The sequence below is a fragment of the Pseudorasbora parva genome, chromosome 16 (assembly GCF_024679245.1).
Source record: "Pseudorasbora parva isolate DD20220531a chromosome 16, ASM2467924v1, whole genome shotgun sequence".
NCBI lineage: Eukaryota > Metazoa > Chordata > Actinopteri > Cypriniformes > Gobionidae > Pseudorasbora > Pseudorasbora parva.
The window spans coordinates 43,912,020-43,927,904 of NC_090187.1; the positions used below are offsets into that span (position 1 = coordinate 43,912,020).

The 15,885-nt window shown below is 39.7% G+C and overlaps 1 protein-coding gene across 3 annotated transcripts in view; it reads left to right on the plus strand.

The window, feature by feature from the left end:
• nptnb (neuroplastin b) overlaps positions 1 to 15,885 on the plus strand; it is a 79,642-nt gene that overhangs the window by 62,617 nt on the left and 1,140 nt on the right. For all 3 annotated transcript variants that reach the window (XM_067419137.1, XM_067419136.1, XM_067419138.1), the window contains 2 exons: positions 15,671 to 15,692; positions 15,778 to 15,869. In XM_067419137.1, the coding sequence (XP_067275238.1) occupies positions 15,671 to 15,692; positions 15,778 to 15,838 (83 nt within the window). In that variant the 3' untranslated portion in view covers positions 15,839 to 15,869. The remainder of the gene's footprint in view (positions 1 to 15,670; positions 15,693 to 15,777; positions 15,870 to 15,885) is intronic.

A 15,885-nucleotide genomic window follows, 5' to 3' on the forward strand; every position in this document is an offset into this window, starting at 1 on the left:
AGCGAATTTCACTCACGAATGAAGCGAATTTCACTCACGAATGAAGCGAATTTCACTCACGAATGAAGCGAATTTCACTCACGAATGAAGCGAATTTCACTCACGAATGAAGCGAATTTCACTCACGAATGAAGCGAATGTCACACGCGAATGAAGCGAATGTCACACGCGAATGAAGCGAATGTCACTCACGAATGAAGCGAATGTCACTCACGAATGAAGCGAATGTCACACGCGAATGAAGCGAATGTCACTCACGAATGAAGCGAATGTCACACGCGAATGAAGCGAATGTCACTCACGAATGAAGCGAATGTCACACGCGAATGAAGCGAATGTCACTCACGAATGAAGCGAATTTCACTCACGAATGAAGCGAATGTCACTCACGAATGAAGCGAATGTCACACGCGAATGAAGCGAATGTCACTCACGAATGAAGCGAATGTCACTCACGAATTAAGCGAATGTCACACGCGAATGAAGCGAATTTCACTCACGAATGAAGCGAATTTCACTCACGAATGAAGCGAATGTCACACGCGAATGAAGCGAATGTCACACGCGAATGAAGCGAATTTCACTCACGAATGAAGCGAATGTCACTCACGAATGAAGCGAATGTCACTCACGAATGAAGCGAATGTCACTCACGAATGAAGCGAATTTCACTCACGAATGAAGCGAATGTCACACGCGAATGAAGCGAATGTCACTCACGAATGAAGCGAATGTCACACGCGAATGAAGCGAATGTCACTCACGAATGAAGCGAATTTCACTCACGAATGAAGCGAATGTCACACGCGAATGAAGCGAATTTCACTCACGAATGAAGCGAATGTCACTCGCGAATGAAGCGAATTTCACTCACGAATGAAGCGAATTTCACTCACGAATGAAGCGAATTTCACTTACGAATGAAGCGAATTTCACTCACGAATGAAGCGAATTTCACTCACGAATGAAGCGAATTTCACTTACGAATGAAGCGAATTTCACTCACGAATGAAGCGAATTTCACTCACGAATGAAGCGAATTTCACTCACGAATAAAGCGAATTTCACTCACGAATGAAGCGAATGTCACACGCGAATGAAGCGAATGTCACACGCGAATGAAGCGAATGTCACACGCGAATGAAGCGAATTTCACTCACGAATGAAGCGAATGTCACACGCGAATGAAGCGAATGTCACACGCGAATGAAGCGAATGTCACTCACGAATGAAGCGAATTTCACTCACGAATGAAGCGAATTTCACTCACGAATGAAGCGAATTTCACTCACGAATGAAGCGAATTTCACTCACGAATGAAGCGAATGTCACACGCGAATGAAGCGAATGTCACACGCGAATGAAGCGAATTTCACTCACGAATGAAGCGAATTTCACTCACGAATGAAGCGAATTTCACTCACGAATGAAGCGAATGTCACTCACGAATGAAGCGAATGTCACACGCGAATGAAGCGAATTTCACTCACGAATGAAGCGAATGTCACACGCGAATGAAGCGAATGTCACACGCGAATGAAGCGAATTTCACTCACGAATGAAGCGAATGTCACACGCGAATGAAGCGAATGTCACACGCGAATGAAGCGAATGTCACACGCGAATGAAGCGAATGTCACACGCGAATGAAGCGAATGTCACACGCGAATGAAGCGAATGTCACACGCGAATGAAGCGAATTTCACTCACGAATGAAGCGAATTTCACACGCGAATGAAGCGAATGTCACACGCGAATGAAGCGAATTTCACTCACGAATGAAGCGAATTTCACACGCGAATGAAGCGAATGTCACACGCGAATGAAGCGAATTTCACACGCGAATGAAGCGAATTTCACACGCGAATGAAGCGAATGTCACACGCGAATGAAGCGAATGTCACACGCGAATGAAGCGAATTTCACACGCGAATGAAGCGAATGTCACACGCGAATGAAGCGAATTTCACTCACGAATGAAGCGAATTTCACACGCGAATGAAGCGAATGTCACACGCGAATGAAGCGAATTTCACTCACGAATGAAGCGAATGTCACACGCGAATGAAGCGAATGTCACACGCGAATGAAGCGAATGTCACACGCGAATGAAGCGAATGTCACACGCGAATGAAGCGAATGTCACACGCGAATGAAGCGAATGTCACACGCGAATGAAGCGAATTTCACTCACGAATGAAGCGAATGTCACACGCGAATGAAGCGAATGTCACACGCGAATGAAGCGAATTTCACTCACGAATGAAGCGAATGTCACACGCGAATGAAGCGAATGTCACACGCGAATGAAGCGAATGTCACTCACGAATGAAGCGAATGTCACTCACGAATGAAGCGAATGTCACTTACGAATGAAGCGAATGTCACTCACGAATGAAGCGAATGTCACTCACGAATGAAGCGAATTTCACTCACGAATGAAGCGAATTTCACTCACGAATGAAGCGAATTTCACTCACGAATGAAGCGAATGTCACACGCGAATGAAGCGAATGTCACACGCGAATGAAGCGAATTTCACTCACGAATGAAGCGAATTTCACTCACGAATGAAGCGAATTTCACTCACGAATGAAGCGAATGTCACTCACGAATGAAGCGAATGTCACACGCGAATGAAGCGAATTTCACTCACGAATGAAGCGAATGTCACACGCGAATGAAGCGAATGTGACACGCGAATGAAGCTAATTTCACTTACGAATGAAGCGAATGTCACTCACGAATGAAGCGAATGTCACACGCGAATGAAGCGAATGTCACACGCGAATGAAGCGAATTTCACTCACGAATGAAGCGAATGTCACTCACGAATGAAGCGAATTTCACTCACGAATGAAGCGAATTTCACTCACGAATGAAGCGAATGTCACTCACGAATGAAGCGAATTTCACTCACGAATGAAGCGAATGTCACACGCGAATGAAGCGAATGTCACACGCGAATGAAGCGAATGTCACACGCGAATGAAGCGAATTTCACTCACGAATGAAGCGAATTTCACTCACGAATGAAGCGAATGTCACACGCGAATGAAGCGAATTTCACTCACGAATGAAGCGAATGTCACACGCGAATGAAGCGAATGTCACACGCGAATGAAGCGAATGCCACACGCGAATGAAGCGAATTTCACTCGCGAATGAAGCGAATTTCACTCACGAATGAAGCGAATTTCACTCACGAATAAAGCGAATTTCACTCACGAATGAAGCGAATGTCACACGCGAATGAAGCGAATTTCACTCACGAATGAAGCGAATTTCACTCACGAATGAAGCGAATGTCACTCACGAATGAAGCGAATGTCACTCACGAATGAAGCGAATGTCACTCACGAATGAAGCGAATTTCACTCACGAATGAAGCGAATTTCACTCACGAATGAAGCGAATGTCACTTACGAATGAAGCGAATTTCACTCACGAATGAAGCGAATTTCACTCACGAATGAAGCGAATTTCACTCACGAATGAAGCGAATTTCACTCACGAATGAAGCGAATGTCACACGCGAATGAAGCGAATTTCACTCACGAATGAAGCGAATTTCACTCACGAATGAAGCGAATGTCACACGCGAATGAAGCGAATGTCACACGCGAATGAAGCGAATGTCACTCACGAATGAAGCGAATGTCACACGCGAATGAAGCGAATTTCACTCACGAATGAAGCGAATGTCACTCACGAATGAAGCGAATGTCACACGCGAATGAAGCGAATGTCACTCACGAATGAAGCGAATGTCACACGCGAATGAAGCGAATGTCACACGCGAATGAAGCGAATGTCACACGCGAATGAAGCGAATTTCACTCACGAATGAAGCGAATGTCACACGCGAATGAAGCGAATGTCACACGCGAATGAAGCGAATGTCACACGCGAATGAAGCGAATGTCACTCACGAATGAAGCGAATGTCACACGCGAATGAAGCGAATGTCACTCACGAATGAAGCGAATGTCACACGCGAATGAAGCGAATTTCACTCACGAATGAAGCGAATTTCACTCACGAATGAAGCGAATGTCACACGCGAATGAAGCGAATTTCACTCACGAATGAAGCGAATTTCACTCACGAATGAATTCAAACTGTTCAGGCGTCCAACTTCGCGCGAATAGCGCGATTTATTCGCGTGATTCGCGTGCGGTGTGAACGCAGCTTTAGAGAACAAAATGTTTTAAAATGTTGTAATACGCATTGCCAAAAAAAGCATTATTTTTGTCAATTATTTTATACGCCCAAATTGGAGACGTACAAATATTTTCAGAAAGATTATGAAAAATGCCCTGTCTCCCCCAGGATAAGTCGCCAGTTAACGGGTTAAAAAGAGACCAAACTTCAGTCTGTGATCAAAAGAATTTAAGATTTAAGTTGGAAATTTCATTTTCAGGTCTATACTGAAAAAGTAAATAAATGGATTAGAACTACTGCATAAATATAATTCAGTACAAACTAAAATATAATACAATCATTTCATTGAAATCCGAACAGTATCAGAGTTAATTGTGCAACTCTGGCATGCACCACACAAACATATTTATTGAACCTTTAGAATAATCCATGCAAGCCGCCATCAATTATGTATTCTGAAGCAGGCTGTTAGTGGGTCATTTACAGCCCGAGCTCTTAGCGTAGTTGCACAAGTGAATATTCATGAGAGTTGAGTCAGAAAAGACCCACTGGGAAATACTGACCTCTATGCTTGACCACGTTTTAATCTGAGACCCGATCCTGCACTAGAAAGACAAATCAGAACACCGGAGCTGCCTCACATTTGTACGCTCTTAAAGTTAATGAATAATTGATTCAGTCGACAGCTGCATATGATCTCTCGTCTCAATAAGACAAACACAAATGTTGATATTGTAGAGTCACCACAAGATATTTGGATGCAAGAACATCGAGAACATTTCAAGGCTACGTTTCTTCCCAATCTGTCTAGGGCTGAATTGTTTATTTATTTGTGTGTGTGTGTGTGGGCATGTTTTTGTTACATATGAGGACACGTGTGTATAATGCCATGGGTATGACACAGGTATTACAAGGAGAGGGTGAAATATGAGGACATTACCCATGGCCCCACTTTACAAAATGCAGAATGTTTCATGTGATGGTTAGGTTTAGGAGTAGGGGCTTTGCGTGTGTGTGTGTGTGTGTGTGTGTGTGTGTGTGTGTGTGTGTGTGTGTGTGTGTGTGTGTGTGTGTGTGTGTGTGTGATGGGTAGGTTTAGGGGTAGGGGCAGTGTAAGGGGATAGAAAATACGATTTGTACAGTATAAAAACCATTACGCCATGGAATGTCCCCATATGTCACAAAAACAAACGTGTGTGTGTGTGTGTGTGTGTGTGTGTGTGGATATTTTGATGTTTTGCACACATGAAGTTTCACCAGATGACTTGACCAGAAGAATGAATTAGGTTGGAGAGTTCATCTGCATAAAAAAAGAAAAAAGACAACAACAAAAAAATAGCTAAACATTACTCTGAAGACTTAAAGCACAAGATCTTTTTAGGGCAGAACGTTTTGGGACAAAATTGAAAAATGTGGGTGTTTATTTTTAATCTCTTTTCACTTGAGTGGTTATGTTTAATTTTGGGGATACGGTGAAGGGATTATATATGCAATATACAATCATAAATCAATATGTGCTTAATGCCTTTATAAACAATATTAATGCAATTAATGTCCAATAAAGGATGGTTTAAAGCACTTCATGACTGATTTTCTGTGACCTAATCTAAATTGAGAACTATTTACAGTTAAATTGTAAAACAAAGCATAATAAAAGTATAAGATAAGAGCGAATGAACCCTCGTGCTCAAATTCACAACCCTATCATTATGTGTGGGATGAAAATTCACTGAAATTAACTGCTATAAAAATGTATTAGATGTTTTTTGTATACATTTGTTTATCAGCCTCAGTCCAAATCAAAACTACTAAATGTTTTAAAAAATCCAGGATTTTTACTTGTTAATTTCCAAGTTCATGAATGACTGATTTGTGGAAAGAAACATAAACTGACTTAAAGGTGCACTATGCAACTTTCCGTCCACTAGAGGGTGCCTATTCAAAACAAATGCGTTGTTTGATGACGCAAAGTGTGAGCGCAGTATCTTGGGACATGTGGTCTTCACCTAGCCTGACAAGCCAAACCCACATCAAGATGTTTGGTCTGGAAACTCTCCATTGACAGCTCAATCTGAGGGGCGGATAAACGGCTGTCTGTCAAACTCCCTCTGCACGCGATATGATAGCGCTACACCAACCAGAGCAACGAAGGTGAGGAAGAGCTCGCTGACTGATTAAACATTCGCCGTATCCGGTCGGCTAAACTCCGAACACATCTTCCCTTCTTAAGAATGACTTCAGTGCCGTTCTTTGTTCTTTTCACAGAGAAAAGCTTAACTCCAAGTCTTCCAGAGTCAATCAGGTCAAAGCTGATTCGAAAGACCGCCGTTCGCCAGTTTCTGTTTACTAGAAGCACGCAAACGCAACTCAGCTGTCGTCATTATGGCCCCGCCCGCCGACTCTATACACGATGTGATTGGCCCGGCAAGAGTTAGGCGAATACAGCTCAGAAGGGTATTGAGAGTTGCTAGACGACACTTGCGGGCAAATTAAATTTGCTGCCGCTAGGGTGCGTCTAGATTTCTAGGCTAGTCTTCACCTCACAGACGGTGGAAAATGGGACTCGGGCAGAAATCATGTTTATGCATGCAGTTATTAACGTTACTGTAGAGAAGCAGAGCAGGAGCGAGTGTTGTGGACCTGAGCACGGCCGCTGGAGCGATTGTTAAACAAATACCCACCTCGCGAATACCGGGACTTTTATTATGACGGGACGGGAGACAGTCGCCGGGCGCCTGCACTGATCCGCTCTTCCGGTTATGATTATGAGGTAATGCAGCTGTTTATCATATTAGATAAGTTTAAGTGTGTTGAAAATGATGTTATGACGTTCCGTCCGTTTGTCAAATAACAACTGACAGTTGCAGAATTATGTCAAAGAACAAGAAAAATGAACCAAACAAATAGAAACTAATACTATACAATGAAAAATTTGTTGTTAATAATAACTGGTAAAGATAATTTAAATATGGACAAATGTGGTATTTTGTGGAGGCAGAAGCTCACAATATAAATCGTAATCTCTAATGTTCAAGAATCCCGACTAAATCCAGCGGTGCAGTCATCATTAAAGGGTTACTTCAGCGATTAGCATATGGCTTTGTATCAGTAGAAACCCTGGAGTATATTCAAATGATTGTGCTTTCCCCCCTCATATCCCCCTGAGACAAGAGATTTATGCATTTTATTTCTGGAAAAATTCCTCCTATGATGCAAATTGATGATATTTGCATCATATGAGGAATGTTTGGCCAGAGGCTAAAGACTACAGCCAGCAGAGGGAGCCATTTCCGCATGTTTTCAACCCGCACATGAGGGATGGAGATCACACTCACAGCTCAGCTCAGCTACAGGCACTCATTTAAACGGAGCTATGGTGAGCAATGTAAGTGTTTTAACTTCTCAAATTAATTTCTATGAAAGTTAAGCTTGCAAAGGCATGAACTGAAAAGCGCCAGACTGAACTCTTGTTGTGAATGTATGCCGCGAGTGTAGTCGTGATTACCTCAGCGCTCATCACCAGAGCTCATCAGCTTATTTATCTCACTCCTGCAGTCAGTGCTCAGTGCTGTGAGACTCGCGCGGTGACTCGATCATTATATTGGACAGACACGTTCAGTTTTTAATTGTAGTGTCTTCTCTAACTCAGTCACAGTAATCCAGTAGCGGTGGCTTTGGGAATGGCCTCACAGGGCAGCGAAGCATTCTGGGAATTGTAGTCTTTCATCTTCATGAGATAAAAATACATTTTCTGTCTTTTCTCAGTCTTGAAGGCACCAAATTCAAAAATAATTTCACATTTCTACTGCATTGATGACCCAGTTTAAATACAGGTTCATCTTCCCAGCGCTGAAGTACTCCTTTACCTGACGCCGCTTTAAAGTGACGTTAAAGGGAGCGAGGATACATCATTTCACTTGATTCAATTCCTCCGTCCTCGCGTCCTTCCCTCGCATCCTGAAGGGGCGGAGCTAAGGAGCGAGGAAAGGAAACGAGGATGCACAAATAAGAATTGGGAAGCACCCCATTATTATAGTTTATGGAATTAAATAAGACCTAAATAATTAATTTGATTTGTATATTTAGTTGAATAACTTGGATCATAATTTTAGATCATAATCATGAACTACATGTGTGTAAATGACACGCTTCACGTATATTCACTTAATAAAATTGCAGTCTTGATTTTATTTCGGTGTATATCGTGCAGCCCTGATTCTGTCACGCGTTGGCCGCGGGGGAAGAGCAGGAGAGGACGGGGATGATGCCGGTAACGGACGAGTCAGTCGGTTCTGAACATGTTTTGGCTGCGAGTGTGACAGTCTCTAAAGGGATGCAGTCAGGCATAGCTTCATGCTAATTTGACCTTTGCAGAACCACAGAAGGGTATCTCAGAGCCAGGGGTGGTCAGCCGCTACCCTTTAAAATGTGCTGCGAGATGCAGAGAGTACTAGTGACTGACAACACATGACTCTCAGTGAAACTATTGTACTTAAGATGCGTCTGTCTTATTTTGTGTCATTGCAGTTTTTATCAGATCCAACATCCACCCAGTAAATGTTTGGTTACATGTCAAGCAGTGATTTCCAATGTACAAACTCTAGTCCATTAGAAAAGAATGCACATATTAAAGGCAAAACGTTATACATTTCATATTATTAAACAAATTGTATATATACACCATTCAGGCATAACATTATGACCACTGACCTCAGGTGAAATTAAGAACACTGATGATCTCTTCATCACGGCTAAAAATATATATTAGGGAGCAAGTGAACATTTTGTTCTCAAAGTTGATTTGTTAGAAGCAGGGAAAAAAATTCAAGCACAAGGATTGTGGGGTGTTTCCAGTCTGCAGTGGTCAGTATCTATCAAAAGTGCTCCAAGGAAGGAACAGTGGAGAACCGGTGACAGGGTCATGGGCGACCAAGGCTCATTGAAGGCTGAATCACGTTTTCTTTTACATCACGTGGATGGCCGGGTGTGTGTGTGTGGCTTACCTGGGGAACACATGGCCCCAGGATGCACTATGGGAAGAAGGCGAGCCGGTGGAGGCAGTGTGATGCTTTGGCCAATGTTTTGCTAGGAAACCTTGGGTCCTCCATCCATGTGGATGTTACTTTTACATGCTCCACCTACCTAAGCATTGCTGAGACCATGTTCAGCCTTTCATGGAAACGGTATTCTGGTGGCTGTGGCTCTTCCAGCAGGATAATGCTCCTGACACAAAGCACAAATGCTTCAGGAATGGTTTGAGGAGCACGAGTTTGAGGCATCGACTCGGCCTCCAAATTCCCCAGATCTCAATCCAATCGAGCATCTGTGGGATGTGCAGAACAAACAAGTCCGATCCATGGAGACCCCACATCGCAACTTACAGGACTTATAGGATCTGCAGCTAACATCTTGGTGCCAGATACCACAGCACACCTTCAGGGGTCTAGTGGAGTCCATGCCTCGACGGGTCAGGGACCTACACAATATTAGCAAGGTGGTCATTATGTTATGCCTGATTGGTGTATGTATTGCATGATGGGCCAATTAATTATTTTAATTAAAATAAATTTAATCACCCCCCAAGATAGTCATTATTGTCTTAAATGAGAAAAGCATAGACATTACAAAAAGTAGCTTTAGAAATAAATATTTTTATCTATTTAATATAATCTCTCAGTGAAACTATTGTCCTCGAGCGAGAACTCAAGATACGTCTGTCTTATTTTGTGTCATTCCAGTTTTTATCAGACCCAACATCCACCCAGTAAATGTTTGTTGACATGTTTAGCAGTGCATTGCACGGGATGCACTGGGATTTCCGATGTACAAACCCTAATAATACGCTCTTTCTTTTCTACTTATATTGTAGCAAAGTCAACAATATACTTTCTGTATAAACATTCCTGGTCTTGTGAGCGATTCATCCGTGCTGGTTTTCAAGATATGTGTTAACCAATTGTCAAATAGCTGTTTAGTCATTGTTTAGGCTGGAGTTGCAATGTTGCAGCCGGTGTTCATGTATGAAAGGTTAATGATAGACTTAAAGTCCTATTCTATTGGGATACGGTGACTTTTCTGTTCTGTTGTTGGCATATAGTTGTGTGCTGATGAACCTGTGCTGGTGCTGCTCATAGGCCAAAAAAAAGACTGTTTCAAGTGGAAACTAAGGGGTTGTGCATGCTTATATTAAAATATACTCCCATGGCAAGTCATATAATGTCCCTGATGCTCAATCACACTAAATGAAAGTGTTTAATTTTTCCCTGCTGGAAAGTCAATTTTTAATTATTTAATGCTTTCATGTAAATAATGGGTAAAACTTGTTTTTTCCTTCTTTATGTGGCATCATATACTTTATTTTTGGTAAGTTTGAGAACTTGCATGTCTTCAGAGAGTTCTGCTTCTCTTTGTTTTCTTCTCATTCAGGCTGTGATGTTAACGCGTGGTTATTATTGATCGGAATTAAAAATCTGTTTTATCTTCAACAGTATACATTTATTATGGTGCGCGCAAGCTTCGTTTATAGTCTGAGGCAGACTGCAGTCGCGAACGGCTGATACAGTTAACATTAACAATGAACACATATCGGGCTGATTCCGATAACATAAAAAATAAACATATATTGGCAAATACCGATAACATAAAAAATAAAATATATATATCGGCTGATACCGATGAACATAATCCAGGCCGATACCGATAACATTAAAAATAAACATATCAGGCCGATACCGATAACATTAAAAATAAACATATCAGGCCGATACCGATAACATTAAAAATAAACATATCAGGCCGATACCTATAACATTAAAAATGAACATATCAGGCCGATACCGATAACATTAAAAATAAACATATCAGGCCGATACCGATAACATTAAAAATAAACATATCAGGCCGATACCGATAACATTAAAAATAAACATATCAGGCCGATACCGATAACATTAAAAATAAACATATCAGGCCGATACCGATAACATTAAAAATGAACATATCAGGCCGATACCGATAACATTAAAACTAAACATATATTGGCAAATACCGATAACATTAAAAAATGTAAATATATATATCGGCCGATACCGATGAACATATATCAGGCTAATATAATAACATTACAAATCAACATATCAGGCCGATACCGATAACATTAAAAATAAACATATATTGGCAAATAGCGATAATATTACAAATTAAAATATATCGGCCCATACCGATAACATTAAAAATGAACATATATCTGACGATACCGATAGCATTACAAATGAAAATATCGGGGCCAATACTGTTAACATTAAAAATTAACATATATCAGGCTGATCCCGATAACATTAAAAATAAACATATATTGGCAAATACCGATAACATTTAAAAAATAAATATATATATCGGCCGATACCGATGAACATATATCGGCCGATACAATAATATTAAAAATGAACATATCAAGGCCGATACCGATAACATTAAAATAAACATATTTTGGCAAATACCGATAATATAAAAAATTCTAATATATCGCCCACACCGATAACATTAAAAATGAACATATATCGGGCGATACAGGTAACATTAAAAATGAACATATCGAGTGATACAGGTAACATTAAAAATGAACATATATCGAGGTGCTACTGATAACATAAATTGGCTTATAGAGTGCATCCCTAATAAAATCATAGTAACGTGGGCAAAAATACACTGTTTTTAACCATAACTTCTGGCATGTGTCTGGCAGTTTTTGCCCTGGAATGGCCTCTACAGACCCTGTTTTACAGCAAAGAATGCATACAAAACATTGAGCAAGGAGAGGAAGTTTGCGTGCATGAACAGCGTGTTCTGTTTTGTGTTTTGGGGAGGATTTGTCCCCAGGAGAGGGACTGATGGGAGGGTGCGCTAGATTAAGGTAGATTATATCTGCCCACAGTCTTATCAACAGAATCCGAGATGAGGACATAATGCTATGACGCACATTACAGCTGAAATCCTCGTGCCAGGATTTCATATTTTCAACAGCGATGTCCTCTACACCTTTAGATGATATTTGTGTACATGTACTGACATGAGTGATTTTATCTCCGGAGGTCAACTAGTAATTAAACGTTAACAGTGGCCTTTGGTTTTTAAAAATCTGACCACAAATGGGATGTATTACTGGTATAAAAATAAAAAAAGCCAATATTATAATTTTTTTGATCCTGCCTATAAAAATACACATACTAGAAGGAAAGCGTACACTATACAATATGAAATATTTCTACTTCAATTAATATAATTCGTCTTTCTACTTCAAAATTACACTTTGAATTCAATTATACCTGCCGTTTCTTCACACATTTTTTTTTATTTACTAGCAATTTCTAAGTGAAAAATGTTTCTATACCAATTTGTTTGCTGTATGTATACAAGCAGCTGAATATAAGGCTTTAAATCATGAGCAAGATGATTGTTTATTGAAATTGTAGTTAAAGGTGGTGTAAGCAATGTTGCTTTGATCCCTTTTACCAGATGTTCTGCTCTCCTAAAGCATGTCAGCCAACCTCATGCAAAATGATTGACAGCATAGAGAATGCTTCTGATTGGCTAAAAAAAGTGGGCCGCTCCCAAATCGAATGCATCTCAGTCTTTACTAACATCTGGTCTAGAGCAGTCAGAGACAGAAGTGATTCCTCATGATACCTATTTCAGTGCAATTTCTCGGGTAGTTGTGACATTTTATGTGTTTTATTCCAATCACAGTGACAGAAGACTGATCACATGTGCGTTGTATGTGTCGTAATCGCCACATTTGCATAGTTAAAGTTCCGTCACATTTGTTTGGTCTGTTATTATGAGGGAAAAAATGGATAGATGTTGATCTGAAGGTTTAGTCTGATGATTGTGAATTCAAAAAGAGGTTTTTAACTTAAATGTACGCCAGAGGATCACATTGTCCTTTCAAAACCTGCTGTCAGTGGTGCGCATGTGCCGTCCTGACATACACTAACCAGAACTACCCATCTGTCTTCTTTAGTGTCCTCTAACTGAAAAAACCTTCCTGCGTCAGCAATAACCTGCTCTCTAAACATCTTGAGTGCTGTTGTTTTATTCATTTGCAGGGTTATTATACCACACATATTGATTTCCATGTCTTTTCCAGTTGTTTATGATTAATGGATTAGGATTATTGGTTACACTTTCCAACAAGGTTCCATTTTTTAACATTAGTGAATTGCATTGGTTAACATGAACTAACAATAAAAATATATCTAAAGGATTTATTAATCATAGCTATTTATTTCAACATTTTGTAATGCATTATTAAAATTGTATCTGTTCATATTATTTAATGGACCCGAGTAGGGATGCAAACAATTAATTGACAATCAAATAATTGTTGATAATAATGTATCGTTGGAGTGCGTAGATTTGAGGTGCATGCGGTAGGGGTGTGAGATATTGACAAAAAAAAAAATTATAGTTTCGATATTTTCTGGGATTTTCTCGATAGCGATAGACGATATTTGGCAGGTTTAGGATATTTGGCAAAAACTCCTAAAGTTTTTGATATTCTTCATATTCTGTGTGGTGGTCAGTTCACAGCAGTGACAAATAATTTTTTTACTTTAAATCCGACTTTCTATCTTGCATTTCTGACTTTATAACTTGCAGTTCCGACTTTCTATCACGCAATTCTGACTTCGTAACTTGCAATTCCGACTTTCTATCTCGCATTTCCGACTTTATAACTTGCAATTCTTACTTTCTATCTCGTAATTCTGACTTTCTCTCTCGCAATTCCGACTTTATAACTTAAAATTCTGACTTTCTATCTCGCAATTCCGACTTTATAACTTGCAATTCCGATTTTCTATCTCGCAATTCCGACTTTATAACTTAAAATTCTAAATTTCTATCTCGCATTTCCGACTTTATAACTTGCAACTCCGACTTTCTATCTCGTAATTATGACTTTCTATCTCGCAATTCCGACTTTATAACTTAAAATTCTAAATTTCTATCTCGCATTTCCGACTTTATGACTTGCAATTCCAACTTTCTCTCTCGCAATTCTGACTTTATAACTTGCAACTCCGACTTTCTATCTCGTAATTATGATTTTCTATCTCGCAATGCCGACTTTATAACTTGGAACTCCGACTTTCTATCTCGCAATTCTGACTTTATAACTTGCAACTCCGACTTTCTCGCAATTCAGACTTTACAACTTGCAATTCTTACTTTCTATCTCGCAATTCCGACTTTATAACTTGCAATTCTTACTTTCTATCTCGTAATTCCAACTTCATAACTTGCAATTCCAACTTTCTCGTAATTCCGACTTTATAACTTGCAATTCTTACTTTCTATCTCACAATTCCGACTTTATAACTTGCAATTCCAACTTTCTCGTAATTCCGACTTTATAACTTGCAATTCTTACTTTCTATCTCGCAATTCCGACTTTATAACTTGCAACTCCGAATCTCGTAATTATGACTTTCTATCTCGCAATGCCGACTTTATAACTTGCAATTCCGACTTTCTCTCTCGCAATTCCGACTTTAACTTGCAATTCTTACTTTCTATCTCGTAATTCTGACTTTCTATCTCGCAATTCTGACTTTCTATCAGTCTTAATTTTCGTTAATGACGAAAAAATTTCGTCAACGCCCACCTTTTTTGTGACTAAAACGAGACGTTGACAAGCTGAACTAATATCTGATGATAAAAACTATGACGAAACGTATGCCGTTTCTTTGTTAACGAGACTAGAATGTTATTTGTGGACTATCGGACATTAAAAATACATCTTTTCCTGTGCTGTCTTTCAAAAATGTGCGTCCATCAACAAAGGCGTCTGGATAATCTTATCTCTCGGGGTGCATCTCAATCAGCTCCCTAGTTCAGTAGTCAGGGCACTGATCAGGGATCAATCATCTTTATTTATATCGCGCTTTTACAATGCCGATTGTTTTAAAGCAGCTTCACAGGGTTAAACAGGACAATATTGCAACAGAATTAGATTTGGCTGTACAGTCGTTCTGAAAAAAACAGTAATGTTATCAGCTTATTTTAATTTATCATATAGTGAAAATATTGGCAAATCAGTATTATAGTTTATAGAATTAAATAAGACCTAATTAATAATTTTTATTTGTATATTTAGTTGAATAACTTAGATCATAATTTTAGTGTCCCCAACTGAGCAAGCCAAGCCAAAGGCGACCATCAAAGGGATCAGCCCATTGACTTGTGTCCTGAATATATCACACAATTGTGAGGGGAAAAAAGTTAAAATTGTTAAGATTAAAAAGTCACAATTATCTTTTAAATGGTTTAATTTTCTGGCAGAAACAAGCTTCCATACATCTGTCTCAATAATATAACTAATTAAAAAAGTAACATTTTACAATGACCATTTAAAGTGAAATAATGTTTTGTGTTGCATGAAAATATCCAGCGTAATGTGTGATGTATTCATGTCTTTTTTTCTTGCATGTTCTTCACCCCGATGAAGATGATGAACCAGCCGCACCAATGTAAGAACACAATTTATGAACGTGCATTTATTAAAACTTATGATGCATCAAAGTGTGTATTGACTGTGACATGTCTGTCATGCAGAAAAACAAACTCTACGAACAACCACAAAGACAAAAACGTACGACAGCGGAACACCAACTGAGCCCACGGACCAACGTAGAAAAACGCTGAAGGTTTACGCATTACAAT